General features: G+C 42.8%; 1 protein-coding gene across 1 annotated transcript; it reads right to left on the reverse strand.

Moving 5' to 3' along the window:
- Positions 1–12,156: 12,156 nt before the first annotated feature.
- On the reverse strand, positions 12,157–17,611 carry LOC128807488 (myosin regulatory light chain 2, smooth muscle minor isoform). Its single transcript, XM_053977939.1, has 4 exons — positions 17,506–17,611; positions 17,044–17,242; positions 16,691–16,852; positions 12,157–12,970 (listed from the first exon to the last, which is right to left on the reverse strand). The coding sequence occupies exons 2-4, from the start codon at positions 17,225–17,227 to the stop codon at positions 12,798–12,800; spliced, it is 519 nt and encodes a 172-aa protein (XP_053833914.1). The 5' UTR covers positions 17,228–17,242; positions 17,506–17,611; the 3' UTR covers positions 12,157–12,797.
- Between the last annotated feature and the right edge of the window lie 298 nt (positions 17,612–17,909).

Consider the following 17,909-nt stretch of genomic DNA (forward strand, 5'->3'; position numbering starts at 1 on the left):
GGTGACTTCATTGCTCTCTACAACTGCCTGAAAGGAGGTTGTAGCCAGGTGGGGGTCAGCCTTTTCTCCAAAGTAATAACATAGGACAAGAGGGCATAGCCTCAAGTTGCACGAGGGAAGGCTTAGATTGGATATTAGGAAAAAATTCTTCACTGAAAGGGTACTTAGGCATTGGAATAGGTTGCCCAAGGAAGTGGTGGAATCACCATCCCTGGAAGTGTTCAAAACATGTGAGCACGGTACTTGGGGACATGGTTTATTTCTGAATATGACAGTGGCTGGGTTAGCAATTGGATTTGAGGATCTTTGAGGTCTCTTCCAACAGTAACAGTTTGATGATTCTACAACAGCTTGCATCAAAAAGAATTTCAGATGGGTGTATTCTCACTGTTTGGGTTGGATCAGGAGTTGTGAACAGATTGTCTTGTGCAGGTCTGTGGGTTCACAGAGCTTAGATAGAAATGGGGCCTAGAAAGCCACAGGCTGACACTGCTTAAATTGGCTTAGAAAGCTGAGCAGAGGCAGACTTGTGCAGAAGTGTGCCAGGGGAAGGGGAATGTGCTGACTTGCATAGCACCAAAGCTAAATGCAGGATGTATTGGGATGCAGGAGATACGGAACGGGATGCCTGGTTCTGACAGCTGAAGGTGGATCTATCTGGAGCACAAAATAGTCTCAATTTACTGATTCTAGACAATTTAAAAGAAGGAGAATTGCAGACAAGCAGGCTTGTTGCATAACACTGGAGAGTGAAACACTGGATCAATGCCTTGCCACCAATGGAACCACAAATGCAGAGCCAGAGCCAATTCACTTTCATGACTTGCCATAGCCATGCTGTTTCTGCCAGGACCTGGGGTGGGACAGATGAATTCTCCCAGAGTACACTGTAAAAACATTGACAGAGAACCTACACAGCCTACTGCAACATTACAAACCCTAAGTGTCACATCTGGAAAAAATGGTACAGGTCAATGCATGCCTGCACTCACTCAGGCACTTGTAAACCCCTTTCCTAATGTCCTCTCATTCTCTCTTATGGTAAGCTGATAGAATGGGAGTGCATTGAAAGTGTCCCTCTCAAATTACTGCTGCACTAGAGATGCTCTGGCTGGGGAGTTGAGGGCAGGGAAAAGCCATGCATGGAAATGCTGCATTACTTAAAGGTATGCTGTGTGTTGGTGTGCTTGGGCTATGACATAACAGCTCTCCTGAGAGGGGCAAGACTTATAAAAAAAATTACAGTAATGGTTTCTGAGGGTGAGGTCAGGCAGGAACCTGAGCAAAAGCAAGCACAATGTGTAGCACAGATTTGTTATTCTCCTATGTATCACCCTCTCTCCCCCAATTTTTTACAGTCATTTAGGCTTGACAAATGCTAATCCTCTAAATTGGGATTAAAGCATTGCTTCAAGTGCTTTGGCATTGAAGACCATTCTAGCAGTCTGAGCAGCTCATCCACAACTTTCCATGTGTCATAGGCTTAGGCTGTACCTGCTGTATAGGACTTTGGCCATCTTCCTGTTGAATGTTTAAGGACTGTTTGAAGAGGGAACAGGTCAAGACAGAGAATGTGTAAGAGCTGTACTTAGCTGGAGTTTTACCAGGAATTGCAGGTCCAGATTTGCCTTGTGACTCTGCCCCAGTGGGAGAATTTTTGATGCAAATTTTCTTCCCCAGTTATAAAATCACAGACTGGTCTGGGTTGGAAAAAAACCTTAAAGATCATCTAGTCCATCCCTGCCATGGGCAAGGACACCATTCTCTAGACCAGATTGCTCAGAGCTTCATCCAACCTGAACACTTTCAGGGATGAGCCTTCTCTGGGCAACATGCTCCAGTGTGTCACCACCCTCACAGTAAAGAATTTCTACCTAATATCTAAACCTATTCTCCCTTCAGTTTCAATCTGCTCCCCCTTGTCCTATCACTACATGCCCTTGTAAAAACACCCTGTTGCAGACCCCCTTTGGATACTGGAAGGTGCTGTAAGATCTCCCCAGAGCCTTCTCTTCTCCAGGCAGAATAGCACCAGCTCTATCAGCCTGTTCTCACAGGAGGTGTTCCAACCTTCACGGTCTTCCTCTGGACCTACTCCAACAGGTCCATATGTTTCCTGTGCTGAGGACCCCGAGCTGGATGCAGCACTCCAGGTGTAGTCACACAAGAGCAGAACTGAGGGAGAGAATCACCTCCCTCAACCTGATGGCCATGCTGCTTTTGATGGAGCCCAGACAAAGCTGGCTTTCTGGTCTGTGAGGGCATGTCAGCCAACACCTCCAAGTCTTTCTGCTTAGGACTGCTCTCATTCCACTTGGTCCCCTGCCTGTATTTGTGCCTGGAATTGACACAAGTGCAGGATCATGTGCTTGGCCTTGTTGAACTTCATGAGGTTCATGTGGACGCACCTTTCAAGCCTGTCAAGGTCCCTTTGGATGGCATCCCATCATAACATCTATTTGTACACCAGACCTCCACAAATGAGAATAATGTACTCCTTGAAGCAGGATGTATTTAAAATGCAATAATCCTCAATAACTCAGACCCTCCGTTAGGAACTGCTGTAATGACTAATGAAGCATTATGAAGTTTCCATCTGCAGTTCACCACCACCGTAGGCCTCTCAAAGAGATTTGGTTCTTGTAATTTCGATGTGTGATGGCCTCAGTCTTGGTCAAAGTTACGGCTGCAGACTGAATCCATCAAGTGATGGGAACAATCCTGGGGAAATCCACAGAACACAGCATTGTGTATAAATCCACACAATGCTGGGTTTATATTCCTGTTCAGATAATGCCCAGGAACCTCTCCCGGGTAGGTATCTTCACACAGGATGACATATTAATGTGGATCATGGGACACTTTGGGAGTCCTTCACACTTTCTAAGACAACACAGCTGCTCATCACAGGCACTTGAGTCAATTATGGCCCATTATGGCCCATCAGCAGAGATGAACACCCTCAGGCCACACGTGAAATGTCCCCCGGGGGGCGGGGAGGAGGCGGAGCTCCACAACCTAGTGATTTGTGCAAGGCAGGACAGCTTACTATGACAAGTGGCACCATCATCTCCACAGGATCCCTCTCCTATCTCACTCCTAGCCCATCATTCACCCACTGTCTTATCAGATCAGAGGTTCGTCATTACACATACAAAAGCTCACCTCCTCCATTTCAACAAAGCACTCTGGCATCTCCACAAATGAGGAAAATGGTTTCAGTCATTCTCCCCAAAGAGGTCAGTCCCTCAGCCTTACAATGAAGGAGCCCAAGTTCCCCAGAAACTTTTGAGTTTCAGAGCCAGGCACATGTGCTGTCTCTGTCTTTTCCTTGTTCTCAAAGAATTCCATCCTCTCTTAAAAGTCCAGCTTCACTAGGAACAGTAGAAAAAGCTCTCATTGTAAAAGAGCTCCTGCTATAAGATCTTTGAGTCTTCTCAGGCTCAAAAGGAAATTGCAGTCAAGTTTCAACTTGCCATATGCAACCTCTAGCTACTGAACTGAAATGCAAAAGGCATGAATATCATCAGTTGTGATTTTGTGTGAGATGCCACTGAGCTTGTGCTTAACTCCATGCTGTCCACCCTTGCTAAACACATTCAGCACATTGCTGAAGGAACAGGACACAAGTTAGGCCCAAAGACATCATCACATTGTAGAACTAATTCGGCTTTAGCTTGGAAATAACAATCAAGCTGTTCAGCTCAGCCCAGTGCATTAGATATGCTGTGAGTTTTCTAGAAAAAAAAATTAAAGGACCACTCCAGGCAATCAGACATGTAAGCAGTTAGGACAAGGAAAGTACAGTTCACTCTGTTAAGAGTTTGAAAGCTAAGTTCACTAAGAAACCTGAAAGTTTTAAGTTCCTTTGCAAAACCTATGTATCCATGCTTACAAGACGTTATTGGTAGATTATGAAGTCATTTGTTACTGTAATTATCTCATGTTCTGAAAAAACAGAAGTACCTTTCAAACACTTTGGGATGGAAACAGATCTTCACTTGTTAAAAAGTGAGTTGCAGACACAGAGCCAAATTTCCCTGTCAAACTTGTACACATACTGGATTTATTTTTATGGATGTAGGCTAGGGTTTGGCCAACACAGCTTGTCCCAGTCCCAGTGTTTCAAATGGCAATTGGATACTCTAATCTGGCTAGCTGTTAGTGCAGGGACTGAGGGTGTCTTGGCAGTATGGTAAATAAAATAGTGGACTAGTAGTTGAGGCGAGTTCCTGGGCTAATAAAACCAGTTTTGCTGAGGCTTCAGCACTACTTTCACCTATGTGATTCATGTTGTAGCCACTTGCAGCGACAATTAGCTGGGTTAAGTGTGAAGTCCTCTGGGAACCTCTCTGAGGGCTCTTAGTAGCTCACTAATTTGTGTTGCTCTAGGAATTGGTTTAGACCTCATTTCCTCTTTGCCTCCATGGAAGGGCTCAGCCTCCTGACACATTTAACCCAGTCACCTCCAGCTATGCACATGTGCCACTTCTTGTCCATTCATGGTGCCACAGCAAACTCCAATGCAGAATGGGCTTCTTTTGCAAGACGTAGTAAAAGCTGCATGAGATGAGATGAGATGAGATGAGATGAGATGAGATGAGATGAGATGAGATGAGATGAGATGAGATGAGATTATTTAAGCCATGTTTTCAGTTACCAGAGTAGAAGATGAGTTCTGTGAGGGGGCATCGGAGCTGCAGATACCCCCCCCCAGGTGCAGAGCTGTACCCTGGAAGGGAATGTATTCACCCTTGCCCGGAAGGGTCAGCAGAAACTTCAGCACTTCTACAGGGGAACAGAAGCCTTCTGGTGGGTTATGACAGGCTTTCTTCAGAGCACACCAGTGTGGAAGCCTTACTGCTGCTGAAGCAGACAGCTACTGAGGCTGAAGCCAGGTCTCTCACCCAACTGCTTGGAGGGCTGTGGCTCAGCTACACTCAGAGCACGCAGACCATATGGTGCCCAGATGATGTATAGTAGCACTTATTTAGTGGCCTGGAGTTCTGATGTTTCACTGGCTGGCAAAAGGGACAACTTTCCTCTAAACAGCAGCTATCAACAGGTGCCAGTGCTTTTGTTTGCCCTTTTGTGGTACCGTGCCCATGTAATGCAGGCCAGAGTTGTGTGGAGGGGCTGTGCAGACAGCATCACAGAATGATGATTAGCAACTTCATGACAACACAAGTCAAAATGCAAGATTAAAGCACAACATGTAGTTAGCAAAGAGGGTACAATTGTCTCCTTTTGTCATTAGATTGTAGGATAAGAGAGGATAAGGCATATTTTGGTTGCCACTTGTTATCTAGAACCTTTCTAGCAGAAAGCTGCTAAATCAACCTAGCCAAGCCAGAGGTGAAACTGATGTTCCAATGAGTTAGAGAGGGCCTAGTGCTCTTTCAACACAGCTTTTGTCACATATATTAAAAAAGTGCTTATTACTTTCATCATGGAAATGCCATAAGACATTTAATTTTCCCACTCACACATCAATCCCCATTGTGCTTGACACTATATAAACACAGAAAACTGCTCACCTCTCTGGAGCTCTGGGAGCATTGGCACAGAAGATGCTCTTCAAACTGGTTTTTTTTCAGTGTATTAAGAGGAAATATTCTCAGCCTTATATAAAAATATCTACTAAAGTCAACTCAGGAGTCTGTCAGTAAAGATGTAGCTTGTTTCAGGAGTCCAAACTACTTCTGACAATGGATGACAGGACAGACTGGCATTGCCCAAAGTTTCTCTCCTAACTCTGCTCTTACTTAGTACTTTGCTAGAGTAATAATTTATTGCATAAGGTTATATAAAACAAGACTGTATTGTGCAAAGTGCCCCAAATTATTTAATCAATATGTTTCATGGTGTCTGGATGATTACACACAAAATGCCAGGAGCAACAAAGCAATACAAGGAACAAGACACTGGAAGTATTGTTCAGATAGCTGTGTAATAATCTTAGGCAATTTAATTTTCTGTGTTGAAAGTTAATTACTTACTTTAGGGAAACACCAGTTTAATGTTTTCAGTCAACTAAGTGGCTAAGATTCATTAAAAGGAACCCATATTACAAATACCTTCATGCCACATTGCTTTTATTTTCAAGGATAAAACTTTTCACCTCCTACCCCCAGCCAACTCCTGTTCTAAACAGATTTCATACAGTGCTTTTCTCCATAGCTTTTGAGAACAAAATCTCGGAATGAACTTTTGTGGACCATGTAAGGTGTCTGATATCAGTAGCATACAGCAGAGAAATGCAAGGAAATTCTCGAAATGAAAATTTCAACTGCATCAGAGGTAAAACTGTATAGGCAAGTCATTAATGTAACAGTGATTAGAATTAAAAACTTAAGCAATTGTACCTTAAAAATAATAAAAAAAAAAACAACCACCCCCCCCCCCCCAAAGCAAAGAAGAGACAGAAGTATGTATTGGTATGTAAAGATAAATATGGGAAACTTGAACAATGTTGGTGAAATGGCCTTTTTAGTGAGACTGCTGAATTCAGTATACTTTGCCTATAGAAGCATTGTCTGTTAATAGGCTTAAGGGAGGCATGGAAGGAGAAGAAATAACCAAAATAAACACACCCTAACTTGTTCATAATAACAGCATCTCCCAAATGCTTTCCTTGCTTTTATAGTCACTTTACAAACCACTGGTAGGTAACAAAAACATTCCTGCAAAGGGTGTGTGTGAACACAAAACCTGTCCTAGGTAGGAATAATCTAGTCAATCATAGAGGTGTAAATAACACTTGGAGCTGGGAAAGTAGTGTGAAAATAAGCAACCAGCAGCCTTTTGTTTGATACTTGCTCTTACATAGCAATTCTTGAGATCAGGAGTTGAAGAGGCAGAATTACCAACCCTGAAAACCTGGCATAGGGCAAGATCTTCCAGGCATCACTAGTAAAAGCATCAGCCAAAAGTCTCCTCTTCTCTGCTCACCCACTGCCCTCAGAGGACAATTTTATCATGTGTTGTGCATCCAGAGATGTGCACAAGAGTCTGAGCTGTATTTTCATCCCAGAACCTGAAATGTCTGAGGTACTGCCATCCCATTTAGATACTTGCCGGCATTTTAAATGCTGCTACTGAAATACTCTTTAATCCCGGAGGTGAAGTTTTGCTCATCAAAATTTGCAACCCCTGCTTTACAACTTAGTAGCTGCTTTGAATCTTATCTCAAAGTGAGGCCCAAGGTGTGGTACACAAAGTAGGGAAGGGAATGCCTTTCTTGCTAGAAGGTCTTAACCCTTCAGCATATGTAAGGCTTGCAACAGAGAGGGTAGATGCAGGCCCCTGACATGTGGAAGGCATTTAAGTGCTTGCACAAAGGATGGGAGGGGAGGAGAGGAGTCAAACATCAAATAGAAAACAGAACTCTGGAAAAGCCGCTGTCAGCTGCCAAAGCATGGGGCTACATAAATTGTTGACTGGGCACTAGTGTCCAGCCTCTGGAGAAGTCTGACTACTGGAAGCTCAACCAGAGAGTCATATCTCTGATCAGCTGTATCAGGAAATGCTTAAGTGCTTTGCCTCCTATCTTCTTTTCTGGTATTTTAATCTTCATTTGTTTAGATGGCTCCTCAGATATCCAAAATCTGTGTCCAGAGCTTGGGACAGAAAATTTCAGGGACAGCATGCTGCATTCTTTCCAACAGGAACAGAGAAGAACTAAATATTTTTAACAAGTGTCATCACTGTCTTCTGATTACTGTCCCATCCACATTGCAATTTGCTTCCAAATTCAGCTGCAGCTGTTATCAGGTGGGTTTTCTGCTTATCATGCAGTTGTAACTAGCACTTCATGGCAACAGTTCATCCTCCTCTTTGGGGCTCAGATAGCCCTGTGTCATCTTCCAGCAAATGAATCAGAGTTCTGCATTTTTGCAGTGTATTCCTTACTCATCATTTTGTACAAGTTTAATGATTCCTTCTTCCTCTTAGGTCTGCGTGTAGTAGAGCACCCCCAAATACATTTGTAACTGTGCTGCTGTTCTGTGCCCCACTGGGGCAAAGTGGCCGTGGAATAGATGGATATGCTAAAAACCATCAATAACAACAGTTTGCATACCTAGACTTTCTACAGCAAAAAAGCTAGTTATTATTGGCTAAGTTATAAGGTTGTGCTCAATTAGGTTACAAAAAATTCAAAGTCTGAAAGAAATGCTTTCTTCTGACAATTGAAAATTGCATTGCTACATTTTTATTATTATTTTTTAATTAGCAGATAAGAAGGGCGGACAAAGTGGGAGGATTTAGATTCATGACCAAGTTCCCCTCTTTGCTAACAGGATAGCAGTAACAGTGTTATGACGTGTTTTGCACAACATATATCTCAGGTTCTAATAAAGATACAATACCTTATCCCCTGAATTAGTGAAAAAAATAAATAGGCAAGTATGAACTGCAAGTAATTTTGTTCCATTTAGTTCTCTTCCAAAGATGAATCACAAAGTTCATGAGCTTATCTTACTAACATGAGTCTTGTCAACTCTCCTTTTAACTAACTCCAGCCCTGTAGCTTTGAAGCTTGCTAGGGTTGTGGGGCATGGAGCTGAGCAAATTTCCCAGGAAATCTTGTGCACGTATGTGGGAGGGGGCAGCGTGCCATGACTGTGGTCCCACTGTAGCTCTTTACAACTATTTCCAATGTCACAGTGACCTGCAGTTATTTGAAAAGGAAGTTTCCAGCTGCAAGTATCTTTAATTTGCAAGTCTTACCTACTCAGTGAAAGAAGCCTGCTGGGACTGGTATGCATCCCTATTAAAGTCATATGAACGCTTTTTTATGTTTTTAATTACGCCGTTTACATGACACCCCTAATCTCACGATGATCACATAGGAACCCTGGTTAGGTTTGCCTTTCACAGCTCAAGAGTGCTACTGAAACAATTTTTATATTTAAGCACTGGGATGTGCCCAGTGGAACCAGAGATGAGTCAGCAGTTAGCTGGGGTTATTTGAATAGCAGAACGAGCCCTGCCTGCCGCTAGGAAACCGTCCACAAAGGTCAGACCGAGTGCTTAGGATTTAGACACCACCACCCTGGTGACAGGAATCCTCTCCAGACCTCGGCGGTTTTTAGAACAAGCACCGTTCTATTTGACATTTGGACGTTGCTGTATTAAACACTGGCTACTTGGTATCTAAATGAAGAATGCTCCACACCACTGCTACTACCCACAGGGAGCCCTGCCTGCCTGACTGACAGATGCTGCTGTCTCCCCAGACAGGGGAGTTAGGTGCTAAAATTAGTAACTATTAAAACAAGGGCATTGAGTAAGGATCTGCTGAGTCTCATCAGCATGAAATACTGAAGAGGAGGTAAGGAGTCACCACTGCCCTTTCTGCAGGAGTTGGGGCAGTAATTCACATGTAGGGACAGCACAGCTGACAAACAGACTGCCCTAGTACAGAGAGAGGGGAGTTGCTCAGGGATAATCAGGTGCTGAGCCACAGCAGCTTACAAAGCAGGGCATTCAAACAGAGTAAAGACAGCGAGAACCTTTACAAGTTATTACCTACACTGGCAGGAGTTTGTTGGGGGGTGTTAAGCCAGATACAGGATGTGTGAGACAGTTCCCTGGCGAGGCACTACTTCTCACAAACAGTCCTGGAGAGGAAACAGTTTATAAGCTAAAACTCATTTAGGGTTCAGCTCTGTTGCCTCTGCAACCACAGGAAACAAGCATCCCAGCCCCACTTGTGAGTCACGGCTTTTGGGAACTTCACCTTGAAGGGCAGGAAAGAGTCCTCTCGAGGTAGAATGGATCTCTTTTATTCCTTCTCCTGAGATCACTGCCTAAGCTCCTTCATTTGCCAAAAAAAGAAAAAAAGAAGGCACAATAAGAAACACAGCTGCCTGTGATGGTTCCACCCTCCCTTATTCAATTGTTCAGTGGTTTAACATTCAGCCTGAATGTTGCAAACCTACTTTTAATTCTCTCTTCTAGCTGAGAGGATTCAAGGCCACATTGTTCCCGCCCTCCACTCAAGTGACCTATCTACAAAACAGCTGAATTAATAACAAAAATAAAAGGAGAAAGACATCCCATGACAAACGCCTTCATGTTCTGCTGACCCACTTCAGTGAGAACACTTGAAAATTCTGTGGCTCTTACTGAGAATGATTTTGCCAGGACTAAGAACTGCAATTAGTCTATAAAACCAGACACACACAGACTTTAAGGCACCCTCTGCATCAGAGCCGAGCAGGGGTTTAAAATTTCTTTGCAAGACAAATCCCAGGCCTCTGAGTTACACACCAAAACCCCATTTTTATCATTCTCTCTGACATGTTTTTATGAGAACGTTAAATGCCATTAAAGTCAATAGAGTAAAACCAGGATTCTGCCGAAGGCAAGGCTTAGAACAATAGTATTAATGAACTACAATTCGTCATTACAAAGCCAAATGGCACGTAGGTGTTGCTATACAGCAACACAGCCCTGGCCCTAAGCAAGCACTGGGGTTTAACAATTGTCATTTATTGCTGTAGGTAAATACCAGCTGCCTCACTCTGAGCCCCAGCAGTTTAGTTTATACCACAGGTTTTAGTCTTTTGTATGTAAACAAAGTTATGCAAACATATACATTTGAATTTGGGGTAGTTTTTTTCAAAGCTAATCTGAACAAAAGAGGAAGAGCCCTCACTGAGATACTGAGAAATAAAATGCAGGAGCAGTGTCTCTGGTTTGAGTTACAAGGAAGGCCCTAAGTCCTTTTGAAACCCAATCTTTGCCAAACATACACCACATGTGTGTTTGTAGGCCTGTACCAACGGCTTGCAGAGGCCTCGGTTTACTCTCCTCTGTAATGAACAAATTTAATTAAAGGGCCAAAAATTCAACTCGTGCAAGAGCTGCAATGTGAAAAATCCTGGCACCATTAACATTTGCTGTGGCAGGAACAGGCATTCTGTGGGAACGGAGCATATCTTCCCCCTATGCACGATGCACCGAACGAGCTTTTTAGGACTAAAAATCTCCCCCAAAACAACAAACAAACCGAAAACCCCAAGCAAAACCAACAAACGTTTGGGCCGGGAGCCGCTCGCCCTCACAGCGGCGTTCGTGCCGAGAGCTGTGCTGCCACCTCCTGGTGGCTCCCGGGATGGCCCCAGCCGGAGCCCGCAGGACTTCGCCTCCTTCAGAGGCATCACAATCGGGACTCATTTCACCGGTGGCTCACAGAAGTTCTTGTTCGAGTTTTTAATCTCTGTCCCCTCCGAGCGGAAGTATTTATCTGGGAAAACATTTGTGAAGCGTTTGGATTTCTGCTGATTCTGTTCAGCACCTTTTTCCTCTCCCTGCTTTTCCATGCACTTCGTCCAGGCCCGCAGTCAGAGGGATCAGGCCCATCCCTGTGTGTGCAGCTCCCACGCCTCGGCAAAGCTCCCTGGGACTGAGGCAGGGCAGGAGCTTCAGAGCTTTCATCACTGTCTTCTGGTGATGTATCTTAAAAGTTCAGTTTGCAACGGGAGCCTACCAAGAAACAGCAAAATGCTCTCAGCCAATTGATTTTTCTTACTTTTGTAATGTAAATTCTCACGGGATTAACAATATAATTCCTAGAAGTGTCAGAAGCAGCTCTGATCATCCCTTCTCTCAAGACACAAAAAACACGGGACCACAAGCATTCCAATTATGGCGAAATTGCTTCAGAACACTAGCAAATCTGCCATGCCTTCCATACCACAAAAAATATAGAGGATACAACTATGAGAAATGGAACAAAAAGTAACGTCTCAAGTCTCACACTTCCAAAACACCACTCACAGCAGGAGGTCTTAAAAATATAGTGTATATATTGTTTCATTTAAAAACCAAGAATAATATTTTCAGACAGAAAACAAAAAGGACAGCAACAGCACACCTTCCTTCTTAATCTAGTCCTCTTCCTACTGTGCTTTGAAAAAAAAAACAGAAAGATAAAAGAAAGAAGTAAATGGTTGCAATGAAATGTCATTAATCTTACTAGATCTGGTAAGAAGTATCACTCAAGCAACTCTACTCATATATGATATCTTGTTTTAAAAAAGACACTAGGATTTACATTATAAGTTTTTAAAAAGTGGTATTAATATAGTACTCAGTGTCAAGAAATGGAGGCACTGAGGTGGTAAAATACATGCTCAACTACATCCATAAGATTTAAAATGTTTAATGTGCAAGTCTCTGACAGAAATTATTAATTTACAATACAATAAAATTTGAAGGATGGGAATGTCTTCTTCATATGTACGCTTACAGTAGCAGGTGAAATACTCAGTTGCTGAAGTACAAACATCAATATGCTTAAGTGACTTATGCATCATTTTTAAGGCAAAAATAGGTAACAACATGACTGCATACAGTTGCAAAAATATTTACAGATATCATTAGAGAAACATTATACTTCTAGCATGAAAATTTTAATTATGCACTTAGTAGACAGTGATTTATTTGAAAAAATTATCATTAAAAATGTAAAATTAATCTAGCTAGGATGAGTAGCACTGACATTTTTAGCCGGGCCTCCATGCTCTCTGATCTTTGTCCTTCAACCTCTATCACTGTAAGCTGTTCTCTCTCGCCCTGCCACTTTCCAGTCTCATTACAAAGGTGCAAGTGTGCTTGAGCAGCCTCAGGATCCACAGAGGAAGAAGCTGCAGTGCTAAAAATGTATGCAAATGGTCCCAGAAAACCAGAAAAAAAAAAGGAAAAAACAGAACCTGAGAAATAAAATAAGTGAGAAGGAAAAAAAATTCAAAATTAAAGGTGCTATCTGCATGTATCCAGGGACTTGCTCAGTCATCCTTGTCTTTTGCTCCATGTTTCAGGATGCGCGTGAATTCGATGTAGTTGAAATTGCCCTTTTTGTCGATGGGGGCCTCTCTGTACAGCTCATCCACTTCTTCATCCGTGAACCTGTCTCCCATCGTGGTCAGCAGCTCCCGCAGGTAGTCTTCTTGGATGAACCCTGGAATGAGACATGCAGAGAGAAATGCAAAAGGGAGGCCGAGTCTCTTAGCTGGGTCTCCAAAAGCAGCAGCACAGACGTGCACACGGACAGGCAATTAACCAGTGCAGCACGTCATATATGACATTTGCATTTGCACAGAGTCCCAACAAATTTCCTTAGCTGAATTCTAAAGAAATTCCTTGATTGCAAAGGGAAAGGAAGTTTAACACATTTCATACAGATTTTTGAAGACAGGGCCTGACCTGCTGTGGTATAATAACACTTATTTCCATCTACTGATCTTCAACGGCTCAAAGTGGAAAAACAAGTTCCTGTGACTGTTAGTCTTCATTATACAAACAGTTCTCTTAAATGAACTATATTTTTCTTGCCTTAATTAGATATACTTGAACACCCTCTATAAACTAGTTTCCCCTGAGGACTAAATAACCACTCTGGCTCTTCAGTGCTGCACAACACTGTTGCTGGAGGCAGTTTATGTGGATACAGTGAAGTCCTGGCAAGTGTCCAGGGAAGTAGTTTATAACAGAAGAGACTTTCAGACAGGAATGAGCAAGTTAGCTCAGGAGGCAGGAAGAATGTTTATGGTGGAAAGCTAAAGGCAGAGAACCCAGTAAAAAAAAGAGAGTAGGATGTATTATTTATTATATGCTAAAAGAGCAGAAGATTTTTGAGGAAGTTAACAAAGATTTAAAAAGGAGCAGTTTCTAAGTATCTTCTGCTAATTCTATTTCAAGAGATGGGCAAAACCACCAGTTGCCAAGTAATTCCATGAAAATTTAGAGACAAAGAAAGAACCACACATAACAAAGGGTAGACAGTAGAAGGCAGAAACTGCTAAATGCTGGTATACAACCAGCCATATCTTTAGCAGCAAAATAGTTGCTTCATTTGAGAAAGAAATTGGTTACTGAACTTTAGTTGGAGAAATGTCAGTAACAGAACAGATGAGGTAGAAGTAGGTTCCAAAAAGAAGAGTAAGAAAGTAAACTCTGTGGAACAGCTGAAAATCATATGTAGACATCCACATCAACTAATGTAGATTCAATTAGAATGTGATAAAAAAAGTGCTGCTTTGGGAAGAGAGATGCATAAGTTAAGCAAACAGAGTTCATTAGAGAGACAAAACCAAAGAGGGAATCAGGGGACCAAAAAGCAGTCAACGAGCATAACAAATTAGCATGGGGGTGGTATATGCTGGGGGAAGGGAAAAAATGTGTTTCAACAGATGTTAATGAAAACAGCACCATATCCCAGTGTAGATCAGCCCTTGGATACTGACTGCAAATGAAGAAGGCTAGCAGCAATCTTCTACTTCAGAAATAGGGAGACCGTTCAGTTAGCCAGGCCCATCCTAATCAGGTCAAACCTTGGAGTTCTCTTTGAAGATGGGCATAAAGAATAGGGAAAAGGCAGCTAAACAGATGAGACTCTTTCTGCTGTCCTACAGAGACCAAACAGTGATGAGAGATGACATAAGGATTAGTATTCAAAGAATGCAAGGCCTTTGGTGCTGCAAGTTTAGCCTCAAGGACTTAATTGCTCCTGTCTGAATAGGTAGCTGTTTAAACACTGAACTGGGGCTGCCAGACCAGGAATAAGCCCCAAGTTTTATCAGCAACAAATTGTAAAGCAAACAGGGCTCCTGTCCCTCCCACACAGCTTCAGCACAGATGGGGGAGCAACAAATAAATGAAGCAAAACTTAAGATTCAGCCTGTTGCAAGCAGCACACAGCAGATGATAATGCAGGATCAAAGACCAGATAAAGAATACTCCAAATGCAGACAGATCTAACTTTTATACCAATTCCATAGCACTACACATGATAGTAATGCTGAAGCAACATATCCAACTAGGCTGGCAATATAGGAAATGTAATTAAAACCTAGCAAGTATGACTATCTCCTAGCAAGTATCCTTACTTATCCTCATCTGTAGGATCTGATTTGTATTACTCCCTTTCAAAAGACTTACACTGATGTAGAGCTAGAAAATCAGGCCCACAATAAGCACACATGTGGAGACGATGAAATGAAAAAAAATAGTAAAAGAATTTGATATAGCTGGAAATGCTCTTGTACATTGTTAAAAGGAACAAACTGATCAGAAGCCAAATAAGAGGATACAATTCAAAAAGGATGAACATGACATGGGTTCTACAAATATGTCATATGCTACTTTGAAAACTTTATTTTGACTATTATGAATCAAAAACAGCTCAACTATCTCACGTTTCCTGGTTAAAATTTGAGGGTGGCATAAGACACAAAACAGACTGTAGAGCAAACCAGTATCTTCAAATCATGTTAGGACTAAACTAAAATATTTACCACACAGAGCTGAGAGATATTAAAATCAATCTTATCAGTATATAGGTGCCCAAACTAGTAACTTATTGGTTACATAGACACAGAAGTTTCTGTTCCAAAGAACTGGTAGCAACAACCATTTTCTTTATATTGTAATTCACAGGCTCTTGTTTTGCTGCACACAAAAAATGTGTAGCACCGTGAGGCAGACTACTTGTGGAGAGAAAATAATTAACCTATGAACAAACTTCCTTCTGTAGGAAATGGTAAAGAGATTTCCCTTGAGAGGGAGGAAGTCGATTAACATTTGAAAAGGCCTTACCAACAGAAAGCCTGTTTACCTACACCTCAGCAGGAAGGCAATGCACTTTGAAAAAGTAAAAGGTGCTAACAATGCACAGACTGAAAACAGCTGCTGAAACAGAAGGATACCCTTCAAAAGGTGCAGAGCATATATCGACTGGTTAGGTTAAAATATTTTGGTGGACAGTTGTGAGGAAAAGTGTAGATGCAATGTTATCGCTAGTACAGAGGCTACATAATTTCAATGTGAGCTAGTAAGACAAGTTCACCACATATCAAAGCACTGATACTCTGTAATTCCACACAATTGCCTAATGGATTCATGCCTGGTTACTACACTCTTCTCAGGAATCTTAGCCTAGGTGAATAAATAAATAAAAGCATAAACTCTAACCTCAAGATTACAGGCACAACCTTGAAAGCCCGATAGAGTAAAACTGAGTTCTGTGTTTTACTCTTTCCCTTCATCTTGCTTTTCAAGTCAGTCCAATCTGTCATTTCTGCCTTCTACACCCCACCTGGTTTTTATCTTTAGACCACTAAGACTGCAGACCTTCCTGCAACCTGAAAGCAAACTGAGCTGCAGGTAAAGGCATGATATTTGTCCTCAGAACCATAAAGAATGCTCAGCCAGAGAGCATTTGTAAGACACTATGAAGTTGGGATGGTGTGTCTTGAAATATTAAACACCTGAAGAACTTAGATTCCTCTCAGACCTTCTGCAGAGGGGGGACAAACTCAGTTGTATGACAGATTTCCTATTATTACCTTTTAACACCATAAAAAATCACACTTACTGATTTGAGTTCCTCATCTTAGAGCAAATATATCTTGTTTTATACTTTGAGGAACATGCACACTGTCCAATTAAAGCTCTCTTTTTCAAAGCCTCACAGAAGAACAGTCCTACTAGTCCTCAGTACTGACACAGAACAGCCAGACAGACTTTATTCTCACTCACTAATTTAGCAGAATATGCCATCTAGGATTACCATCTCACATTTAATTTATAAAGGTGCAAAAATCAGCATACTGTTTAGAAACCCAAATAACAAACATAAAAACCCAGCCATACCCCTGCCAAGCAGCCAAATTGCACCTACCTGTTGCTTCTTCATCAAAGCAAGCAAAAGCATTCCTGATGACATCCTCTGGGTCGGTGCCATTTAACTTCTCACCAAACATGGTGAGGAACATGGTGAAGTTGATGGGGCCTGGAGCCTCATTCATCATGGCATCCAGGTATTCATCCGTTGGATTCTTTCCTACAAATAAAGGGATTCATACTTGCTTCAGCTTTCAAACTGAAAAAGTAATGTCAATACAAACCAAGCGTTAACACAAACTGAGTGTAGCACAAACTGACACACCACACCTCTCATATTCCAAATTCAGAATTTTGATTTTTGCAGCACTAATCTGCCTGGCAAGCATGAACAGAAAAAAGGGACATTACCAAGGGAGGCGAGCATGTCGTGCAAGTCCTCTTTGTCAATGAAGCCATCCCTGTTCTGGTCGATCATGTTGAAGGCCTCCTTGAATTCCTGGATCTGCGACTGATCGAACATCGCAAATACATTGGAAGTGGCGCGCTGAGGGCGCTTCTTGGTGGTCTTCGTCTTTGCCTTTTTGCTAGACATGTCGATTTTTGGACACTAGGGAGAGAAGGAAATACAGTAAATGCAGTAAGATCAGAGTTAGGATTTAAAAAAGGAAAAAGTTTTACGGTTTAATGTTACAGCGCGCCTCTAGCGCACTCTCATTTCCTCTCATCAGAACGTATTTCCCTAGTATTTTCAAGAAGGGAAAAAGAGAAGCAGAAAATATGGATAAAGGAAAGACAGACTAATAAACCAGAAAAAGAATCATTTTTAGAAGACGTAAAGAAATTAAACTTTAGTCCTGAAAGGACCCTCACCCAAGCGGCGGCTGCAGGGACCAGGTACGGAGCAGACGCGGAAGGGAGGAAGCGACACCGGGGCCGGCGGATGCTCCAGCGCTTCCTGGAGAAACCATCGCCCTGCCGGGCCGCGGGTGGGGACGAGCGCCAGGAGAGGCGGCGGGAGGGCAGCGAGACGGCAGCCGGGGGTTTTCCTTAGGGATAGCAGCCTTTCCCGGCTTTCCTGGGCGGCGGCAGGCTCGGCACGGCCCCGCGGCCGCTTCCCTGCGCCCCCCGCCTCGGCCGCGTTGGAGCATCCCGGGGGAAGCGGGCGCGCCCAGCGCCGCCTGCAGGGGAGGGATGGAGACAGCCGGTGGGGACGGGGCTGGAGAACGCTTCTGCGGGCAGCGGGAGCTTCCCGTGCCGTTTTTCTTTTGTATACA

The sequence above is a fragment of the Vidua macroura genome, chromosome 1 (genome assembly GCF_024509145.1).
Source record: "Vidua macroura isolate BioBank_ID:100142 chromosome 1, ASM2450914v1, whole genome shotgun sequence".
Classification (NCBI taxonomy): domain Eukaryota; kingdom Metazoa; phylum Chordata; class Aves; order Passeriformes; family Viduidae; genus Vidua; species Vidua macroura.

Excerpts from the sequence above, each read along its gene's own strand:
- LOC128807488 (XM_053977939.1), bottom strand. The coding sequence starts at position 17,227 with ATGTCTAGCAAAAAGGCAAAGACGAAGACCACCAAGAAGCGCCCTCAG. Across the intron at positions 16,853-17,043 it reads CGACATGCTCGCCTCCCTTG|GAAAGAATCCAACGGATGAA; the intron begins GTAATGTCCCTT and ends CTTTATTTGTAG. Across the intron at positions 12,971-16,690 it reads CTTTGATGAAGAAGCAACAG|GGTTCATCCAAGAAGACTAC; the intron begins GTAGGTGCAATT and ends GTCTCATTCCAG.